Source organism: Oncorhynchus mykiss, chromosome 11 (genome assembly GCF_013265735.2).
Source record: "Oncorhynchus mykiss isolate Arlee chromosome 11, USDA_OmykA_1.1, whole genome shotgun sequence".
NCBI classification, from domain to species: domain Eukaryota; kingdom Metazoa; phylum Chordata; class Actinopteri; order Salmoniformes; family Salmonidae; genus Oncorhynchus; species Oncorhynchus mykiss.
Window position 1 is genome coordinate 54,383,542 of NC_048575.1, and position 23,602 is coordinate 54,407,143.

The following is a 23,602-nucleotide window of genomic DNA, read 5'->3' on the forward strand; positions in this document are numbered from 1 at the left end:
GAGATGTTATGTTTTGTTCGATGAGTTAATCTTAATCTGCTAACGTCACTTTTTGTGAATTAAGTATTTATGTAATCAAAACAAGCCATAAAAGGTCATATTAACCGACTGACATCTCATAGAATGCATTTCTCCAAAGCCTTTATTAACTTTAGATCTTGTTTGGCGTTTATCCGATTTTTTCCCCATTAATTTACCTGATAGAATTTTCTACTTCTGGATTCCTAACCGACTTCCGTTTATTTAGGGCTACAAGCTGACGAGCTCTATGGCTGTGGATAAAATAAACAAACAAACAAACAAACATGGTTAGTCAGTGACTGCTCGACTTCAACGTTGTCATTGAAGTTGTAGGCTACTAGCTAGCTACTGTACTAACTTTGCTTTTTATCCTGATTATGTGCCACATATCCCTCTGCAGGCCAGGTCCTATTTGCACCCAAAGAATGTAATTACTAACCTGTAAACAGTTTGCTCGCCTCTGCCACCACTGCAAGAAAAATCACTGGACAGGAGTGCCAAATCAGCATCTTTATTTTACAAACAAACGCATTTTCTATTGACATTTCTTTGTATCATAAAAAAGCAATTTACAAGCGTAAGAACCCCCAAAAAGCAGCACAGAATGATTATGAGTAAAATATAATTTGAATAAATATATAATATATTTCATGCTATAAAATAAATTCATAAATGGCAAGTTAATAGTTCAGCTCTAGCTAGCTTAATTTACTTCATAGTTGTACATAACAGTAGAGTTCTGAGGTTCACAGTTGGGTTGTATGTAGAGTGGATTAGAGGGAGGTGGACTGACACCTGGCCAAACTAAAAGGTCTCCCCTGTTCCTCAACATTGAACCTCTGTGCTTGTCACACGCATGCAGAGGGGGAACGGAAAACATGGGTTCAGTGAGACCCTTGAGGCAGAATGTTTGGGAACCACTGACTGAGGATTTATTTCCCCACCTGAAGAGAAGTGCACATTGAATTCTACGCATATGAGCTGTATGCCCAGTGACCACTTTATAACACTAGTATAAACCCTGAGTTCTACTTATTTTTTTGTGCCATATCAACAAAAATACATGATATCCAGACACCACCAAATGTCAGAGACCAAGGAGTTTCACATCAAAGGAAACAGGCCAGTCTTAACATGTAGTTAAAGCAGCACTGACCAATTCCACTCTGACCAGCTGAAACCTCAGTCTCAATACACGAGGGGAAAGGGGAGACCTTTACATTTTAGCATGAACACAGGTCGCCACTCCCAATGTGGCTTTGCAGCCCACAATCCCTTTCAGTATTTGATACAGACGGAAGTGCAACTTTAAAACCAGTGCCATTGAGTTTGACTGAATCACATGCTAAGCTTTTGCATTGCAGTTAATTGACAGTCATAGGCTTTGGATGCGTACTTAGAAGACCAGCAATACCAGTCTCACCTAATGAGCATTTTCACTCAACCTGTCCAAAGACTCACAAAATATATAAAAAATATCAATATCAAATTGTCCTTGTCCTACTTCAATTCGATAGCTCCCTGACATTCAATGTTTAGTTGAGATGTGACAGGCCCAGAATTAGATTAGGCTCACTGATAACAATACATCCCCTTTAAAAAGGTTATTGCTTTTGTATATTACACAGTGGAGAAAGGCTGAGAGAAGCTATGGAAGACTTTCAGATTTTGTTAAAGTCTATATCAGTGTTCATAAACTACCTGAAGTTAGTCTGTTCAAAAATTCAAAAAGTAGTCAAACAGCCTTCCCTGTAAACACTTCCTTCTGATTACTTCTGGCCCGCAAGCATCTCCCTCCTACCTTTTCTGTGAATAGTTTTGAACAAACAGAGTGAACGCAAATAAGTGTCAGATTCAGTTGGTTGGTGAGTGGTGTGACATTAGTAACCAAAGTTGATAAAAGCATTTACACAAATTGCCCCCCCCCCCCCCTCCCTATAATGTAAATATGCAAGTGTATAGTATTTTGTATATCAAAATCTATAAACAGACCAGTCTATAAGCACCATTTAAGGGTAAAAAGGTCCCTTAAGATAAAGTAATAGAGTCCCTTGAGGAGGAGACAAATTATGAGTAGATCCTCTCTGGAATATGAATGTATCAAAGACAGGTTATTTCTAAGTGCATGCCAGATGAGACAAAAACAATAACTAATGTTGAGTTCCAAAAACAGCCATCGGCATTTCAAAAACTATTTTGTGGGTGAGTGACGTGCAATACAACAGGGAAATCTTTCAATTTTTCACTCTACAAATGTCATGTTTTTAAAATCTGCTCATTCTCAAGCAGCTGTCCCCCCTGGTCAGATGTTAGAAAAGGAATCTTGAGAGGGGAAGAGTCTAGCTGTACTCTCTCCTCTCTCGCGCTCTCCGAGACTGAAGGCGATGCCTTCGATTGTCCTCAGTGCTAACAGAAAGGCTAGAGTAAACATACAAAACAGCCTCTGGAGAGAGGAACAAAACAGCTCACGACTGTGATTAGATGCCATGCAAGTCACCATATTACCATAAACACAATTCATCACATTATTAATGGATATCAAATGGGGTCTGACGACAAGGAAATTGTAGGGCTAAATAAGAACGGCTGAAAAAAAATGAGGTGGCATGTAAACATAATTTAAGAGATCAACTTGGGCATATATCTAAGACATGATTCTCCTCACTGCTGAACTATTCTCAATTATGTGCCCATTCCCTTTAAGACATTTAATTGTTGCATAAACTAAATCACAGGAAAGATTTTTCCAAATTAAAGTGAAATCAACAGTATGTTATCAATAGATATACCTTCCCCTTGACACATTTCATTCTTTACATTGAAGGCAGGCACAAAACAGAAGTCCACTGTAAGTGCCATAGAGTCAGGGATATAGTTTGTGTGGCAAGGCACAGATCACGATTCAAAAGCCTTTGTTTTTCAAAATATTACTAGGATTGATATGGTTGGCATCTTACAATTCTATAAATAAACAAACTCAATTTCTGTACAATTTCTTTCATGATATTAAATATATCTGGCAACATGCTCAAGACTGTGGGACTCAGATGGAAATAGAAAGGAATTGGAAAATAGGAACCAGGCTACATCTTATGTAGGAAACTCATCTTGCCTCTTGTTGGCCAAATGTATAGACAGACCTTTGTCTTTCAGTATTTGTTTTCTATGGAGGATTATCCGTCATGCTATCGTCTGTTGGACTCCTGGCACAATAACCTATAGTAGTCTGCTCCTGTTCTAATAACACGAGACGTCATGAGAAGTATTAAATTATATGACGAGGTCAATTCCCTCTTAAATCGGTAGGGGGACAGATTCGATATGAGCAGGGTTAAAAGACTTTACAAAGACGGTTACCACACAGAACATGACATTCTAGACTTCTGCCTAGTAGGCATTCAGACAGTGGAAAATAGATTGTGGCTGACTTTTGGCCACCACACTGTCAAGCATGTTATGTGGGAGAAAATAAAAAATAAAAACAGGGAAAAACAAAGGGAAAGGGCCCGTCACTGATCTTCAAAAACAGACAAGCAACAAGACGATAGCAAATCAGAATTCACTAAATCTGAGAAGGACCCTTTTGGTTTCCATGGCATCTGGTGAAACAAGACGATGGACATCAAAACAATGAACCCATTGTGTTGTGGGCATAGAGAGACTATTGGTGACCTAATGATATGAACAGTAGTGTTTCCCCTAGTATTTTTTTGTCAACACCAGTGGCAAAGGAAGCAGGGGGGTGGGCTGGTTTTCTTTGCTGGCTGTGAGAACCTAATTTGATGACTTCAAGACATTCTACTCCAAAACACATGAAAATGTAATTATGTTGACACCATCGGAAATAGAACTGATGAGCGCCACTACAGCACTGTAGGGAGATAAGGAGCATGTGGTGGCTGTGCTCGCTCTGTTCACTACAAATATCAGCTTGAATTTGTCACACTGATCTTAAAGGGATAAGATTTTGGCAACTAAGCCCTTCTACTTACCCAGGCAGATGAATTCGTGCATACAATAGAGTACCACAGTATGAGTCATAATAACCATAAAACCTAGAGATCAAACAGGGAAATTGTTCCAATCATTTTTCACCAAGTGTAAATCTCTCTAGGACAAGGCGACTTAATCAATATATCTGTCTGTATTTACCCCACAAAAATGAAATGCTAAATAGATGCTAATGTGGCTATCATAAAGAACTAAATGCCATGATGATCTGGACAAGACTGCCAAATCGAGGCAAAGGTAAGAATCTCTGGATTAACAATCTAAAGTTAGTTAAATGTAATCAATAAAACAGCTACATTTCTTTAAATGGACAATTATGTTAACCGTCTCAAGACTACGCAAGATTTAAATTCACTATACCTGTTCGCAAAGGTATCAGCTAGAAATGAAGTGCAGGAGCTTGCAGAGATGTAGTTTTGCATGATGTCTACTTTGAAGCAAATTCAAATTTTTGAAAAGGAGTAAATAGAGCCTAATATATTGATAAAAGTCTCCTTGTCCGAGAGAGAGATTTACATGGTCAAAACACCAGGGTAAGCCTACACGAGAAACAGCCCTTATATTAAGTGTTTCTAAAATTCCCTATGGGAAAAACGAATGATGGAAAAACTATTGGAACCATTTCCCTCTTTTGACAGCTAGGTTTTATGGTTATTATGACACCTCCACTGTGGGGCTATATTTATTTATCTGCGTGCAGTTTGAAGGAAGTAGAAGGTGTTTTTGCAAGCCATCGCCAACTAGTGTTAGCACAATGACAGGCATACTAGCTGTTCCCATAGACTTCCAGTCATTGCGCTTACGCTAGGTAGCAATTGCGCCAACACTAGTTAGAAACTTCCTTCAATAAACTGCATGCAGAAACAAAACTAGTATCCATGAGTTCATCTGACTGGGTATGTAGAAAAAGTGCTTATTTGGCAAAATCTCGCACCATCACTTTAAAAGCATGTCTGGGCAGAAACACACGTATTTCTGCGAAGACGCGCTGCTGTTTAAAGGAAGATTCCTAACTAGCAATAGCTCAACAGCTAGCATGCCTGTCATTGTGCTAACACTAGTTAGCAATGGTTTGCAAAACTACCTTCTACTTCCTTCAAACTGCAGAGACAAATAGAGCCCCACAGTGGAAGTGTCATAATATAAACTATTATTTTGAAGTGGCCGACACTGCTAAATAAATAGGGTAAAACACTGGACATGCATGCAAAACTGCTCAATTCCAATATGAAAACAAAAATCACTGCAAAATAAACGTTTTTTTTTTTTTTAAAGGGCACTAACAACCGAAAAAATAACAGGTATCATAAATGGTGGTGCTACATTAAATGAAGAGGAAATGCTCTTTCACACCCACCTGGGCCTCTGGTGTTTTCAGGACACTTTTAAACAGTGAACCATGTGACAATTAACATTTTATTTGAGCCTTCTATCACCTTGGAAGGCTTACTGTAGTTATGTGATCATGTGTAAAAACTAAAAAAAGGTACATAGGATACAAGGAAAGCATCACACTGCTGAAATAGCAAATCAGCAAGAAGAGGGATAAGGGGGCAAAATGACTTGTCAAAAAGTGCTCTTTAAGGATCAGCTTTCCACCTGATCTTAAAAGGCCCAATGCAACTGTTTTTATATCAATATCAAATCATTTATGGGTAACAATTAAGTACCTTACTGTAATAGATTTGTATAAAAATTGACAAAAATGGCTTTTTAGCAAACAAACTTTCAAGCAAGTATTTTGCTAGGAATGTCTGGGAGTGGTCTGAATGGGAAGGGAAAACTATGTTATTGGCAAAGAGGTATGGAAAATCACTGACTGCACGGGGCCTTTAAAAAGAGCTTACTCTGGACTAGCATGTTGGCGCAATAATTTATTCCTGTATTTGTCAAAACTACCGTAGTTAGAAGCATTTCGACATACAATAAGTCGAAAGCCAGTTCAGCTAATCCCTGGGCCTGTACTATGCCATGGCATTCTGCATTGCAATGCTTAGTCATGAAATGCAATATAAGTCTAACAAACATACCCATCACCACCATATGTGCATTTGTGAGTTATGACGATATGAATAACGAAATTAACATTTTGAAATGTGGTCAATGACATTCGTCCAACTGCTAGGCCCTGCCAGCCCAGCTAATCTCGAAACAAGCAGATCAAGACCAACAGTGCCTTCAATGATTATTTACCTATTAACACTGAAATAGCTAGCTATCAACATCAGTTGTCAAAAGGGCTTACACTGACCGAAGCAATTCCAATTCCAATTTGATTCCTGACTATTAAAAAGCAGTAGCATAGTGCCGAATACATTTATGGTCACCATTGATCTTCAAGACATAAAAAATTAACAAAACTATCACCAAGTCTCCATTCAGACAATTCTATTTGAAACACAAAAAGTGCACCATTACTTTGGATCACAAGCTTCTCTCAAAATACCATCAAGCGCTTATTTTATAATGAGGCATCAATGAGTTTCCCATTTGATTCCCTCATCTCAACAGTGATGTCGGATCAGGGAAGGGCAGAAACAGTGAATGAGAGGACGAGAGCAGAACATGAGTCCTAATGAAATGGAGAGTGAATAAAGAAATGCCATGACAAGATGGCTGATATTCCTTAGTTGTTATTTGCATATTGATTCTATGCAGATTCAGGGCAGTACTGCCCTTGCTGTACCAAGCTAATGATTGGGACTCTGCACTGAGCATAATCTTCACACAAATAAACTAAGAGTTTCACATAAACAGGTTGAGAATTAACAAACTAAAACATCAAGAGAATGGAAGACACTCCAAATGACTTCACTGTGTATGAGGATCAAATCATTGATTCCATGTATGATTAAACTATATTATAAACTGGGTAGTTCAAGCCCTGAATGCTGATTGGCTGATAGCCGTGGTATATCAGACCGTATACCACAGGTATGACAAAATATGTATTTTTACTGATCAAAGTACATTGATAACCAGTTTATAATAGCAATAAGGCACTTCGGGGGTTTGTGATATATGGTCAACATACCATGGCTAAGGGCAGTATGCAGGCACTCTGTTTTGCGTCGTGCATAAGAACATGCCATTTGCGTTGGAATATTGGCTATAAACCACACCACCCTTGGGCCTTATTGCTTAAGAAGAGAATATAGAAAAAAGAACTGACCAACTGCATGTGACCTTCAGTGGTGAAAAGAGACAGACAAGAGGAATTTGTCCTGTGTGTTCTAAAAACAATTATAAACTGGGTGGTTCAAGCCCTGAATTCTCATTGGCTGAAAGCCATGGTATTACAGACCGTATACCACGGGTATGAAAAAAAATAAAAAAATTTACTGCTCCAATTACGTTGCTAACGAGTTTATAATAGCAATACGGCTCCTCGGGGTTTGTGATATATGGTCAACATACCATGGCTAATGGCTGTGTCCAGGCACTCCGCGGAGCATCATGCGTAAGAACAGCCCCTAGCCATGGTATATTGACCATATACCACACCACCTCAGGCCTTATTGCTTAAATAGATCTTGGCTGTAGAGACAGTGGAAATCATATATGTCATGTATTATCCTATATTATTGTATTCTATCCACTGTCCTCCTTGCACATGCTCAAGGCAAACACACTTAATATTTCTTAAAACACATCAATATAGCACCTTCGTTCTTTGCCCACATTACATCCTGTCTGACCATGAAACAACGGACAAGGACACGGTCCAGCGTTCATACAATCAGCAAGGAATATTAGTCTAAAGTATCAAGGCTTAGCATTGGGACTGAGGATGTTCTGCCTAGAGTTTGGCAAATGAAACAGAGACCCTAAAGCAAAACGGTTTGTTTTTAAAACGGTGAACACTTCTGTTCTTGGTAGGTTCTTGGATATGAGGTAGAACCCGGTGGAGTTTCATAAAAGCTAAAATACTGTCTGTTATGAGTATGTAGTTGTATCATGAGGTATTGAACGGATATTTCACACAAAGCTTTGCACTTGGCAGAAAAATAATTCCTTGTGAGTAAAGTGACCTTAGTTGGCCACATGTGCAAAAACAGGTCAGGTAAAAACATGATATGATAAGCATCTTATCAGAGCTTTCACATTATCAATTATTGCAACATGCCTATATTACTCTGTAAATATGTTTTAAAAACATATATATTTTTTAAAGCGAAAACAAAAGGCCTTGATTATTGAGGGCACCTTATCAATAGCAAGTTGATACCCCTTCCCTTTGAAATCTATTTTTAAAAAGTACCCCTTTCTCCTCTTCTTCTACATTAAGCAACAGTTGACTTTCACAAAAATGGATGGACAGGCAGAAAACGGATGCACAAAGTAGGTTCAACATTGAAAGGAGCCGGTTCCAAAACAAATCCTAAACGTTTAAAGAACATATCTTAAAGCTTCCTCAACCAGAGCCAGGGCCTAAAAATCACATCTGGACGCCTGGGCTTCCTCAGGGCTGCACTTTGAGCTCTCCTCCATGTCGTTGGCCGGAGCCTCCTCAGCATACTGCGTCTCAAAGGCCATCCCCTCTGAGGAATCCTCTGGGTCTTTCTGACCAGAGATGCCCTCCGTCCTCTCTGGAGAGTCCATGTGGTTGGGGCCCTCTGAGGCCCCCAAGTGCTTCTTTCTCAGGTGTTGGTTGAGGGTCCCCTGGAAGGGGAAGCACTTGCCACAAATTTGGCAGTGGAAGGGCTTGTTGTCCGTGTGGCCGCGGATGTGGTACTCCAGCTGGTCTTTGCGCGTGTACTTCTTGCCGCAGAACTTGCAGACGAAGGGTGTGATTCCCATGTGCAGGCGCATGTGGCGGTCCAGGCTGCCCTTCTGATTGAAGGACTTGCCGCAGTAGATGCAGATGAGCCTCTCGTTGTAGGGGTACCACTGGCTGCGCAGGCTCCGCTCTCGCACATCATTCTCAAAACCTACTTGGCCCAACACCACCTCGCTGCTGTCCTCAGTGTTTCCCGGTTTGATATGACCCAGGACCTCTGCTGGGACGGTCACTGGGGGGCGCTTGGCTCTGGCTCTGCCGCCCCTGAAGCCACTGAGCATGGAGCGGGAGGGGCTGGAGCTGCTGAGGCTCACAAAGCAGGGGGATGACAGGCCTGAGTAAGTGTAGCCGGCTGGCTGGATGACGGGACCATAGGAGCCAACACTGACAGCCAGCACCTGCTCTCCATCCACCAGCTCTGTGTGGTAGCCATCGTCGCCTGCCGAGGAGCTGTCTGAGTAGCTGGGCCTATCTGCCTTCTCCAGCTTCACGTGCACGTCTGTCACCTGGCCGTCCTTCCCAATCAGCTCCACCTGCTCTGTCTCTCCCTCCATGGCTGCCTCCTGCTCTGACACACCGTCACTGCTGCCACGATCTGACTGGCCCTCCTCCTGGTACCGCGCCCTGCCATGGCCTTTCCCTGCAGCCAGCTCAGAGCGGGCCTCTATGCTGTGCCTGGAGTAGTATGGGGGGGAGATCTGTGTGGGGTTGATGAAAAGGCTGCTGTCTTTGACACCATTGCGGCTGGCCTGGGAGCCCTCCTTGTCTGGGCTTGTGGCGCTGGAGGGGATGCTTATCTTGGAGTGGATGCCCTCCAGGATCTGGGTACACTTGTCGATGACGGCCTGCATCTGCAGGAAGCTGGCTGCTGTGAGGAAGCTGACAACATCCTTGAGCTGCAGGGACATGCGGCCAGTGTAGCAGAAGGCCAGCAGCTGCTCAAACACCTCAGGGTTCTTGATGACGGAGATGGACAGGCCGCTCATGGTGCCCAGGGCCGAGTGGTCGCGGAAGTACGGTGAGCTGGCCGCCAGCACGGCCTTGTGGGCACGGAAAGGCTGGCCCTGGATGTGAACGATTATGTCACATAGTTTCCCCTGCAGTCGCAACTCATTGAGTTGGTTGAGAACGGTGTTGCTGAACTCTGGCACGTCAAACTCTATGTAGGCACTGCCGTCGTCCATCTCTTGGATAGGTCTTTCCAGTTTGTAGGCTGCCTGTGACAGAAACGGAGAAAACAAAAAAATCATTATGAATAAGAATCAGGACACATCTTAAAACACCAGTCATCCACTGAATCAGTGGCATTTTCACATACAAAATATATATCCATTGACAGTTAAAGGTGAGGTTAATTTTATTTTACAAGTACAATAATGGTGTGCCACAACAGCCAAATAAAAACAAGCACGCTATATGAGCAAACGTTGGCTGTCTGTGCCAGAAATATGCCAACACTGAGCAACCTAGACTACAGCATTTCACATTCACACTGGCCTGGGGGAAAAAAACAATGCTTCAACAAGATACCCTCAATCTTTAGCAGCAACAGCATAAAAGGATGTCAATTTTTTATGAAAAAACAGTACTGTACACTTCCCTGGTGCTTCAACAAATATGTGTTGAGTATATTCATACAAGAAATGCCTGGACAAAAATAATCGTGTGCATTTGACCTCTTGTAGCAAAAAGCGTTGAGTGTTGTAGCCAAGTTAAGGTTGACCTTACTGACTCATAAGAGAACAATCTTGACTTGAAATAAGATCCAGCATCTGGGCAATTTCACAGTAATCTAGCAAAGGAATGACTGTAGGGATAACTGCAGCCTCATCCAAGTTTGGAGATGGCGTGCAAGAGCATAGTCATTCCACCCATTTCAGGATTCAGGCCATCTTTATTGTTGGGAGTGCACAAGATCAAAATACAAAAGCACTCAGAAAACAAGTAGCCTGCACCACAGCAAAAACAGCCAGCGAGCAAAAACAACAAAACATACTAGCAGATCTGGAGTGAAAATCCTCACTGCACTAACATTGCAGGCCCTTGAACGGTCATAACAAGATAGGCTACCATGACAGCACTCTGAAGCAAATTGAAAAGAATCATCAAATTACTGAATTATTCAGTAGGAATATGACAAGAACAGTAGTCCTCCATGTGAAGCAGAATGTGTTCTAAAAGCAGTTCTACATTTTAATCATTTTAAAAATCTGTTCAGGCAAAGAAAAAAGAAAAATCTGGTTATTTGGCAACAAAGTGGTAGCCGGCCCAGGCTAGCTGTAAATGTCAAGTCACTTGGTCACACCCAGAGCAGGACTGAACACTGCTTCATTATGATGTGGCAAGTGAGACTTTGCTTCTTGAAAATCCTATATATTTTTTTTTTACCAGGCAAGTCAGTTAAGAACAAATTCTTATTTTCAATGACGGCCTAGGAACATTGGGTTAACTGCCTTGTTCAGGGGCAGAATGACAGATGTTTATCTTGTCAGCTCGGGGATTCAATCTTGCAACCTTTTGGTTACTAGTCCAGCGCTCTAACCACTAGGCTACCTGCAGCCCCAAAAAAGGTGAGGTATGTTGGGACTAGAGGTCGGCCAATTATGATTTTCAACGCCGATACCGATAATTTGGGGGACCAAAAAAGCCGATACCGATTTTTATAAAAAATGTATTTGTAATAATGACAATTACAACAATACTGAATTAACACCTATTTTAACTTAATATAATACATCAATAAAATCAATTTAGCCTCAAGTAGATAATGAAACATGTTCAATTTGGTTTAAATAATGCAAAAACAAAGTGTTGGAGAAGAACGTAAAAGCGCAATATGTGCTATGTAAGAAAGCTAACGCTTCAGTTCCTTGCTCAGAACATGAGAACATATGAAAGCTGGTGGTTCCTTTTAACATGAGTCTTCAATATTTCCAGGTAAGAAGTTTTAGGTTGTAGTTTTTATAGGACTATTTCCCTCTATACCATTTGTATTTCATATACCTTTGACTATTGGATGTTCTTATAGGCACTTTAGTATTGCCAGTGTAACAGTATAGCCTCCATCCCTCTCCTCGCTCCTCCCTGGGCTCGAACCAGCAACACAACGACAACAGCCACCAGATCGAAGCAGCGTTAGCCATGCAGAGCAAGGGAAACAACCACCAAGGCTCAGAGCGAGTGAAGTTTGAAACGCTATTGCGCGCACTAACTAGCCAGCCATTTCACTTCGGTCACACCAGCCTCATCTCGGGAGTTGATAGGTTTGAAGTCATAAACAGCGCAATGCTTGACGCACAACGAAGAGCTGCTGGCAAAACGCACTAAAGTGCTGTTTGAATGAATGTTTACGCACCTGCTTCTGCCTACCACCACTCAGTCAGATACTTAGATACTTGTATGCTCAGTCAGATTATATGCAACACAGGACACGCTAGATAATATCTAGTAATATCAACCATGTGTAGTTAACTAGTGAGTGCAACGAGAGAGAGGCAGGTCGTTATTGCGTTGGACTAGTTAACTGTAAGGTGGCAAGATTGGTTCCCCCGAGCAGACAAGGTGAAAATCTGTTTTTCTGCCCCTGAACGAGGCAGTTAACCCACTGTTTCTAGGCTGTCATAGAAAATAATAATGTATTCTTAACTGACTTTCCTAGTTAATAAAGATTAAATAAAGGTGTAAAAAAATAAATAAATAAAAGGCAAATCGGCACCCAAAAATACCGATTTCCGAAACTTGAAATCGGCCCTAATTAATCGGCCATTCCGATTAATCGGTCGACCTCTAGTTGAAACTGTGGACTAATTCAAAAAATATAAAAGAACTCTAAAAAAGTAACATCCATTCAAAGGAAAATTTTGTGACAGACACCAACACAGAATGAACTACCAAAACCACCCCAAGCTCACAGAACTGGACTGTCGAGTACTGAAAACCGTAGCGTGTAAAAATCATCTGTCCTTGGTTGCAACACTCACTACCGAGTTCCAAACTGCCTCGAAGCAAAGGCAGCACAAGAACTGATCGTCGGCAGCTTCATGAAATGGGTTTCAATGGCCGTGCAGCCGCACACAAGATTACCACGTGCAAAGCCAAGCGTTGGTTGGAGTGGTGTAAAGCTCACCGCCATTGGACTCCGGAGCAGTGAAAATGCATTCTCTGGAATGATGAATCACGCTTCACCAACTGGCAGTCTGACTGACGAATCTCGGTTTGGTGGATGCCATGAAAATGCTACCTGCCCGAATGCATAGAGCCTACAGTAATGTTTGGTGGAGGAGGAATAATGGTCTGGGGCTGTTTTTCATGGTTCGGGCTAGGCCCCTTACTTCCAGTGAAGGGAAATCTTAATGCTACAGAATACAATGACATTCTAGACGATTCTATGCTTCTAACTTTGTGGCAACAGTTTGGGGAACGACCTTTCCTGTTTCAGCATGACAATTCCCTCGTGCACAAAGCGAGGTCCATACAGAAATGGTAGTCAAGCTCGTGTGGAAGAACTTGACTGGCCTGCACAGAGCCATGACCTCAACCCCATCGAACACCTTTGGGATGAATTGGAACGCTGACTGCGAGCCAGGCCTGAATCGCCCAACATCAGTGGCCAACCTCAATAATGCGTGTGGCTGAATGGAAGTAAGACCCTGTAGCAATGTTCCAACAGCATTCGCAGAAGAATGGAGGCTGTTACAGAAAAAAAAAAAAAAAAAAGTGGTAACAAACTCCATATTAATGCCCATGATTTTGAATGAGATGTTCGACGAGAAGTTGTCCACATACTTTTGGTCATGTAGTGCACGAGGTACAAATGTATCCGGTTTTTAGGCCTGAGCTATTTTACAAAAACGTGTCCGTCTCAGTCCGTTCTACAGTTCTGCCCTCTACTCCCCCCACTTCAATCTCTCCTCCTACCTTTCTCTCACCCTGCCTGCCTCTCCCTGGAAATTCAGTATGATCTTCTGCGCATTGAGTGTCAGCAGTTTGAGAACGTAAACACTTTCTCTGATTGCCTAGGCTTGCCAAGACACCTGTGCCACTACCCATATGTTCTCATCCTGGTTGGCACAGGAGACTGAGGGCAAAAAGACAGAAAGAGAAAATGGAAGAGCATTATTTCCCCTCTGCCATCATGAGGCTTTCAAATATAGCATGCATATTAAAACGTGTCAGTGGCCTGTCCCACTCCCAACATCATGCATTGCAAACTAAACTGAGAGCCAAGTTGAAGGGCAGCCAAAGAACGTATGCCGAGTGGCTGAGCTGAACCCAAAGCGGCAAGGGTCACAGAAGCAAGGGTCAAAACGGACTGGATTGGAAACACAAACTCACTTAAGTTCAGCAGTAGGAATGGGGGTTTGAAATAGTTTCACTACTCGAATAGTATCATGAATTCCTGTTGGATATCCAGATGTTTGAAATACATGCGTCTTTTTTAGATGTACGTTTTTAACCTGAGCATTGCTGCGTGAAGGAGACACTGACACTCTATCGCTGCAGCTGCAGAGGGGCCGGTGTGAGATGGGACCGAGCCGAGCAGGCAAGGGAGAGGGGGACTAAGTAATGTTAGCCAAGGCAACTCGGCTACAGCCAAGACAATCTAACTTGTAGCTGCCACAATGTTAAATCATCTCATATAACAGGGCCTGTCTTGATTAGAGTAGCCAGCTACCCATTCAATTAAAATGAGCAACCAATAGGTAGGCTGTTGTAGCCTACTCCTTTTGCTAACTTTTAATTCTGTCATTTTATTGCATCTTACATTGCATTAGTGTACTCACAAGTTCTCGAATTCTAACGTCCGTTCGGATATTCTGACATTTGAATAACCGTACACATCCCTATTTAGCAGGTTTGATTAAGCCCAAAATAAAAAATAAAAATCTGAAGTCTAAAAGTGAAATTAACTTTGACTAGTGTAACACCCATTTTCTAGTCATATTGCTTTGTCTGAGTACAGAACAAACTGAGGTACCAGGAAGTGACCTGAGACCAGGTAAGTGGAACTCTGGTGTTTCCTCTGCTGTAGGTAGGCCTATGACTAGTCGGAATGTGGGCCTGTAACTTAACAAAAGACTGCACTACAAAACTTGCCCATCACTCAATTTAAAAAAGCATATTGTAAAAACAGGAATGTCAGCACTGGCAAACAACAAGCAATGAATGCTTACTTCAAGATAAGCAGTGTTTTGCCTACTTTGCAAAACAGCATGCAGCCCGAACCAAGCCAAAATTGCAAAACAAGCAAGACATGGCAAAGCAATACAAAATGGGCGGGAGTGGGAGACTTCTGAGAAAATGGATCTTGTGAAATTGGAGGGGGGAGTACATGGGGGGGGGGGTTATCTTATTTGCCCTGGTGTGAGCAGAATAACTTGCAAGCACACGGAATTTGAGCAATGGAAATAACAGGGAATTAATACATTTATCATTGACCCACAGGAAATTGGGTTTCTGGGTTGATTAAGACATTATCCATTAGCCTATATTCTGACTCCTATCATCCATGTTGTATTAGAATTCCCCAGGCATTGAAGAAAAAGCACTGGAAGACAACGCAATCCTTTCGCTACTAACCTAATCAAAATGTGACCAACACAATGAAAATAACAATACAGTCGGGATGTAATGTCAGCTTCATTCCATTGACAGGTCATCACCAACCTCTTTTTACTGTCAATTACTGACATGGGCTGCTATTCCTGCCATTCAATCATTTCTGTTCTGGCCAATCCCTTTGGGTAAAGAACATTTCAATGACCAGAGAAACTGATAACCAAGCTACCGTGGAGTTACTGCAGCACAATTACAAGAAGTACAGGACTAATTAAAAATAATGGACATTACAAAACTAGCAAGGGAAATAAGGCTTTGCATATTCGCTGGGCATAGCCTAATCAGTACAGATAAAAATACTTCCCTGTTGCTTGTAAGTCGCTGGGCAGAGAAGTCAAATCGGTCTCTTTTATACTCAGCCAAACTGAGTGCTGAGCTGAGTAAATCACTATGCTAACTACCGGTTGCTACTGTAGGTGGTGTTAGTCGGTTGTACCTGCGCCAAAACCCAGTATTTTTCATCCTATAGCTCGTTCTCCACCTTTTTAAATAGTGAGCCAACATGCTTGCAGCATTTCTTATCCTGACCGATCACATATAGTGAGCAATGTGTTTTGTCAATAACAAAAGTTGACAAAATACTTATTTTCCAGCATAATTTGCAAATAAATTCATTAAAAATCCTACAATGTGATTTTCTGGATTTCTTTTCTCATTTTGTCTGTCATAGTTGAAGTGTACCTATGATGACAATTACAGGCCTCTCATCTTTTTAAGTGGGAGAACTTGCACAATTGGTGGCTGACTAAATACTTTTTTGCCCCACTGTATGGCATCACCAACCCTGAACACAAGGGCTGCTATTTTCAAACACAAAAAAAACCCACTGAGCATCATCAGTAAGCCAAAGGTTAGCAATGCTAACAAGTACATGTCAAATCCCATAGCCAATGCTAGCTAAATGCTAACTAGTGAATACAAACAATTTATACAGCCTCTGACAAACTATTTGCAGGTCAGACATCCCAGCTTATAGTTATTTACATTTTAGTCATTTAGCAGACGCTCTTATCCAGGATGCCTTACAGTAGTGATTGCATAAATTTTCATAACGGTCCCCCGTGGGAATCAAACCCACAACCCTCGCGTTGCAAGCGCCATGCTCTTCCAACTTTTCTGAACACACACAAAACAAAGTAGACAGTAAGGTTGGATTTTTCCACTGTTATCAAGATATGGTTAGCTTCTTGCAAAATCAAGCTTAACTAGTTACTAAGTTAGATACTACTTGTAAACAAACATGTGACTGGCTCAGCTGCTTTAAAAAGGAAATACCGGCAATTCGCAACCTAGTGGGGCGAATCAACGCCAAAATATTTTTGGGGCAATCTCAGATTATATGTGAGAATTGCCAGAACAAATTTAAATGGGAGGAAGGCTGTTTGATATGCTTTTTACATTTGCATCACAAATCATTTGAGAAAATGAGGCTATTTTTAGACCTTTACTTGTTTCCTATAAGAACTCATGATCCGTGAACCTATATGACAGACATCCTGGTGTCATGATACTCCTTATAGTGTGCGCTAACATATGGAGTGTCTAAATTCTGAAATACAATCATTAATTTATTCACCTTAAATATTAAAACACCTTTTAAAAAAAGCACCCTTTTTGATTTTGTTTATTTTATTTTATTTATTTTTAGACATTGTCTGGAACAATATATTCTAGAAGTACACCACATTTCCTCAGTGGGTTCCCTGCTAATTGTGACATTATGATACATTTTATGAGCACCACCATACCTAGGGCTGGCACAATTACCATATAACCGACAGCCATGGATGAAGACGGTCATGAAAATAAAATAACTGTCATAAGTTGTGTGTGAAGCCAAAATCAAACCAAAAGCGTTTTTTTTTTTTTGGAAACGTTTTAAAACCTGATTACTTCTTATCCCTTGCACAAATACAGCGGTGTCTGTCAGGAGCTCACTGGTGCAAGAAACTGAGGAACAAGAATATTTTATTCAAGTTGCAAGTTTGTTAGCACAAGTTTTGGGCTGAACCAAGCTGATACAATATTTAAAGTTTCTTGCAGAAAAGCTTTTTTTTTTTTATCAGGATATTTTACATGCAGGCTGCAATTTTTGTAGGCTATATTTATATAGTCAGGCTGCAATTATATAGGCAACAGAAATGTAGATTTGTATACATTTATTTAGATTGAGAAGTATTCAATCACATGACAATGATTTTGAGATACGAAGATTATTATAAAATAAATTAAACTGTTCCTACGAAAATGGGCATATGAAAATCATAACTGGCATGCAGATCGGTAAAAATGGTAAGATAAATTGGCACTCCTAATGGAAATATTTGCCGATGCCTGGAGTAGCCTATGACCGGCAACTTCAGGAGCGTAATGGCAGAATCTGCAAAAGCCAGCAGCAGCGGGAGGTAGTGGTTGGGGAACATGGTTTTTTTCCTTCTGGTTAGGCTCTGTCTGGCTGCCTCGAATCATTTGTGTGTCTTAATTATTTAAAAATCACAATGTGCTTATAGCATCAGACAAGCTCAGTAAACTACATATATAATAGGTTAGTTTGAAATAAGATTTTGGGTGGGGTTGTCTGTGACAGCCCTAATGGCAGCACATGCAGAGAAGAGGATAAAATATTTTATTTATTTATTTATAATAAAAAATATATGTATTATTAGGACCGCAGTCATGGCCAATTACCATCATCCAAAATTCCATGACCGTCAAAGCACTAGCACCACTAACACAGTGAATGGGAAAATGGCTTCAAAGGGAACTCCCTCTGCTGGTGATTGGCGGAATGTACAATCCTAAAGGAGGGCTGTGATTGGTTAGTGACCTTTAATGTACATTTTGATGTATAAAACGTGTCATCTTTTTTTTAAGTACCAGAGAATCCCCTCTGGAAATGTGACATGTAATATATTGACAAATATGGTCTAAAAAAAAAGCAACATTTTTAAAAAAGGGTGCTTGAGATATTTACAGTGCCTTGCGAAAGTATTCGGCCCCCTTGAACTTTGCGACCTTTTGCCACATTTCAGGCTTCAAACATAAAGATATAAAACTGTATTTTTTTTTTAAGAATCAACAACAAGTGGGACACAATCATGAAGTGGAACGACATTTATTGGATATTTCAAACTTTTTTAACAAATCAAAAACTGAAAAATTGGGCGTGCAAAATTATTCAGCCCCCTTAAGTTAATACTTTGTAGCGCCACCTTTTGCTGCGATTACAGCTGTAAGTTGCTTGGGGTATGTCTCTATCAGTTTTGCACATCGAGAGACTGACATTTTTTCCAATTCCTCCTTGCAATACAGCTCGAGCTCAGTGAGGTTGGATGGAGAGCATTTGTGAACAGCAGTTTTCAGTTCTTTCCACAGATTCTCGATTGGATTCAGTTCTGGACTTTGACTTGGCCATTCTAACACCTGGATATGTTTATTTTTGAACCATTCCATTGTAGATTTAGCTTTATGTTTTGGATCATTGTCTTGTTGGAAGACAAATCTCCGTCCCAGTCTCAGGTCGTTTGCAGACTCCATCAGGTTTTCTTCCAGAATGGTCCTGTATTTGGCTCCATCCATCTTCCCATCAATTTTAACCATCTTCCCTGTCCCTGCTGAAGAAAAGCAGGCCCAAACCATGATGCTGCCACCACCATGTTTGACAGTGGGGATGGTGTGTTCAGGGTGATGAGCTGTTGCTTTTACGCCAAACATAACGTTTTGCATTGTTGCCAAAAAGTTCAATTTTGGTTTCATCTGACCAGAGCACCTTCTTCCACATGTTTGGTGTGTCTCCCAGGTGGCTTGTGGCAAACTTTAAACGACACTTTTTATGGATATCTTTAAGAAATGGCTTTCTTCTTGCCACCCTTCCATAAAGGCCAGATTTGTGCAATATACGACTGATTGTTGTCCTATGGACAGAGTCTCCCACCTCAGCTGTAGATCTCTGCAGTTCATCCAGAGTGATCATGGGCCTCTTGGCTGCATCTCTGATCAGTCTTCTCCTTGTATGAGCTGAAAGTTTAGAGGGACGGCCAGGTCTTGGTAGATTTGCAGTGGTCTGATACTCCTTCCATTTCAATATTAATCGCTTGCACAGTGCTCCTTGGGATGTTTAAAGCTTGGGAAATCTTTTTGTATCCAAATCCGGCTTTAAACTTCTTCACAACAGTATCTCGGACCTGCCTGGTGTGTTCCTTGTTCTTCATGATGCTCTGCGCTTTTAACGGACCTCTGAGACTATCACAGTGCAGGTGCATTTATACGGAGACTTGATTACACACAGGTGGATAGTATTTATTATCATTAGTCATTTAGGTCCACATTGGATCATTCAGAGATCCTCACTGAACTTCTGGAGAGTTTGCTGCACTGAAAGTAAAGGGGCTGAATAATTTTGCACGCCCAATTTTTCAGTTTTTGATTTGTTAAAAAAGTTAGAAATATCCAATAAATGTTGTTCCACTTCATGATTGTGTCCCACTTGTTGTCGATTCTTCACAAAAAAATACAGTTTTATATCTTTATGTTTGAAGCCTGAAATGTGGCAAAAGGTCGCAAAGTTCAAGGGGGCCGAATACTTTCGCAAGGCACTGTATGTAAAAATAAATTGTGAAAAAATGTGTTTCAGAATCTAGACAGTGCATATTTAAGAGCACACTGTAAGAAGTATAAGGACACCCAAGATGTCCATCATGTACAGTTCTCAGACCATAAGGTCTTACAGGAGGCATGTAAAGGCCTAGGTTCAGAAAGGGACGAAAATTAAGACTTATGATTTTAAATACACAACAAAAAAATATACACATGTAAAAAGTATGACAAACATCCTTCCTCCCAATGCAGTTAATACATTCAGTAGTCAGTTTATTCGGTACACCCATCTAGTGCCGGGTCAGACCCCCATAGCCATGAAGGGATGCACCTGGTCAGCAACAATGTTCAGATACGCTGTGGAGTTCAAACATCGCTCAATTGGTATCAAGGGACTTAACGTATGCCAGGAAAACATTCCCCATACCATTACACAACCAGCCTGCACCGTTGACACCAGGCAGGATGGGGCCATGGAATCATGGTGCTTACAGCAAATTGTGACTCTGCCATCAGCATGACGCAACAAGAATCAGGAGTCATCAGACCAGGCAATGTTTTTCCACTCAATTGTCCAGTGTTGGTGATTGCGTGCCCACTGGAGCCGCTTCCTTGTTGTTTTTAGTTGATAGGAGTGGAACCCGGTGTAGTCGTCTGTTGCAAAGGCCAGCAAGTTGTGCATTCCCAAATGCCGTTCTGCGCTGTTATTTGCCTGTTTGTGGCTCACCTGTTAGCTTGCACGATTCTCTTTCGACCATCTCAACAAGGGGTTTTCGCCCACAGTAAACCCTAGCCCAAGAGGACCGGAGTACTGTTCTGTTCTTCCTGATAATTAATTACACACACCTGGTGTTCTGGGTATAAAATCACTCCCTGACTAGAGGGGTAGATTGAAAAAAGCTGTCGTCTTCTAGGTCCAGATTTGAATTTCAGGGTCCTAGGGTGTTGTTCTGTCTTCCCTTTTATTTGAAAAACAACTGTTACATTGTGCTTCCCTTTATGTTTGTGGTATTGCTCAACCAAGTCCATGTTATTAATACAGTATGCATTACCTAGTGAAAAACAAAGGTACTATCTAACAAGTTAATGTAACAAAGCTTTGGAAAATCCTGGAATTCAAGGACACCTGGATGACCCTAGATGAAACTGCACTTTGTACTGCTGTGTCCACAACATACAACCAGACTACCAGTAGTTTTATCTGGCCTTTTATCAAAGCCAAATGAGCAACATAAAGATTAAAAAAAGACCTATCATTTATGTGTAATCCAATAACGTTTGCCTACATTTTATATATTTCAGTTTTAAGGTTTGTTTTCAATCAGTGCAGCTAATTCGCATGTTATTTATCAATTGACTGAATACAGGAGACGAGCTAGCTAGTCCCAACATAATGTCAACTTTACTTACAAGTTGCAACAATAACTAACTAGATAATTAACTAGCTAGCTACTATAGTTAATTATTTTACAGCGGTTTGAACAAATGTTACCCAACTAAAGCAACCATTCCATTTCCACAACACGAGCGTTTTATGGTGCCACTTTGGGTCCTAGCAAAATGAAATGGAACATTGTTTTAGCCTAACGTTATCTACACGAACTAGCTAGGCTATTCCTTTTCTTGATACACTATCTGACAAGATAGTCATGTTCAGAAAGTTAGATTCGACTTTTCCTTCTAGTGGGGGATAACAAGGCGGACTAATTGGCGTCGAAAAGTTGTAACGTTAATTAGTATAACTTCTGTATAACCTTACTGTGTCTGTCTCTAGAGACAAGCTTGCTGCCGCCCGATCTGACATTAGCCACTTAGCCTGCTACAAATTCTGACAGGCTAGTTAGTTAGCTAGGTACTATAGGTGGCTACATCAAACGGCATAAAACACCAGGCTGACAGTTAAGGCTACCAAAACAAGTTATTGGTTAGCGAGCTAGCTAATGTACGTTATTTGACTAACGTTAGCAAGTATGCTAGCTAGAACGGTGATGCAGAACAAATAAAACAGTGCGGGATGCGCGGAGATCATGGCTGTTGACGTATATCGAAGATGACTAGCTTACTTGGAAGCCTTGCTTTACAGGCAAATTCCCCCAAAATTAGCTAAGCGTGTGCGTCAGCAAGCTAATGTTACCGTTGGACAGCAACCTAGCGCGAGCCGCTAGCGGGCAACCTTTTCAGAAAATGACACAAGCAGAAACAACGTTTTGATTATGAGATTATCTTCCGTTTGTGTCCAAATCAATGTTGAAGTCTGTCGAACTCACCTTTTCCCAATCAAACGTCGCCCATTTCCCCCAGTAGCTCGCTTTCACTTGAGCCAGGCCTCCCCCCACTCCAGCTGTGTCAGTCACTGCAAAAAAAAACTGCAACCGGAAGTGTAGCTATACGTTTCCGTGCCCGACCTGCTGGGTCTACTGCGTTTGCACCATATAGGGTTTGCACAAAAAGACAATTTCTGATATACCATGTCCCCAACAATTTCTGATATATTATATACCACGTCTCCAATGAAAGTTGCGCCACTGTATATAAGTGATAAATTATTTAAAGTAACACATTTGTAGCATATCCTATTATTCAATCTATATACTAAATTAACGTTACAAACTATATGCACCTCTGTTTGAGGTACGATCAAAGTTTTTAATAACAGTATTTAAGACCTTTATTTGTGGGGTGTGGGACCACAAAACGCATTTCTGTGTTGCTTTTTAGATTCTATCCTTATAGAAAGCAGATAGCATATATGGCCTGCCCTACCAAATAGCCTTCATACATGGAAGACCCTTGAAATTACAGTGTAGCAATCTTCGCTATATGAGCCACATTACAATTTCCACCAAGCGGATTAACCCTATTGGCGCGATTCCTGGGGTGTTTGCGCTTTGTGCCAGCAACCTGAGTTTGCGTCCCTGCCCCACCATTCGCTACAATATTAATAACGCTTACCTACAGCATATCACAACATACAACTCCAAGAAAAATAACATTTGGGATTCGTAAAGAGAATCCTCTCACAGTTAATTAGTTTTTTCAGAGAAATACAGGTTGCGCAGGAGTGCAAAACTGTTTGAAAGTGGGGGTCAGTGGCTGCATTTGGACAAGAGGTCAAGGCCAAGGCCCCTATCTTCGGCACACCTCTTCTATCATACCACATATGTGCTGATCTATTCCTGCCAAGAAATCGTTAACCGTCATTTCAAAACACAATGTCAAGCAGATGTCCTGAGTGTAATGACATGAAATGGGCTATATCATACTGTCTGGGGATTTATGTAATGCAAACTCAATGAACCACCCTTTATGAACAGGTCATAAAGGTGCTGCATGTAGTTCTGTAGTCTCTCCAGCATGGGGTGCCACAGACTAAATAAAGACAGTGCTGTGAAACAACTGCACTCTAAAGGCTACTTCCAAAATAAAATAAACCATTTTTTATTTTACCATCATTTAACTAGGCAAGTCGGTTAAATAAAAACATCTTATTTACAATCACTTGAGTAACTTAGGGATACAAAGTACACTGAAAAAAAAATATGAATGCAACATGCAACAATTTCAAAGATTTTACTG

At 41.1% G+C, this 23,602-nt stretch overlaps 1 protein-coding gene across 1 annotated transcript; it reads right to left on the bottom strand.

Annotated features, from left to right (window-relative positions):
* Nucleotides 1-516: 516 nt before the first annotated feature.
* On the bottom strand, nt 517-22,436 carry LOC110535966 (zinc finger and BTB domain-containing protein 34). Its single transcript, XM_021621385.2, has 2 exons — nt 22,294-22,436; nt 517-10,029 (listed from the first exon to the last, which is right to left on the bottom strand). Exon 2 carries the CDS (start codon nt 9,994-9,996, stop codon nt 8,464-8,466), a length of 1,533 nt encoding a protein of 510 aa, XP_021477060.1. The 5' UTR covers nt 9,997-10,029; nt 22,294-22,436; the 3' UTR covers nt 517-8,463.
* Nucleotides 22,437-23,602: the final 1,166 nt, after the last annotated feature.

Excerpts from the sequence above, each read along its gene's own strand:
- LOC110535966 (XM_021621385.2), bottom strand. The coding sequence starts at position 9,996 with ATGGACGACGGCAGTGCCTACATAGAGTTTGACGTGCCAGAGTTCAGC.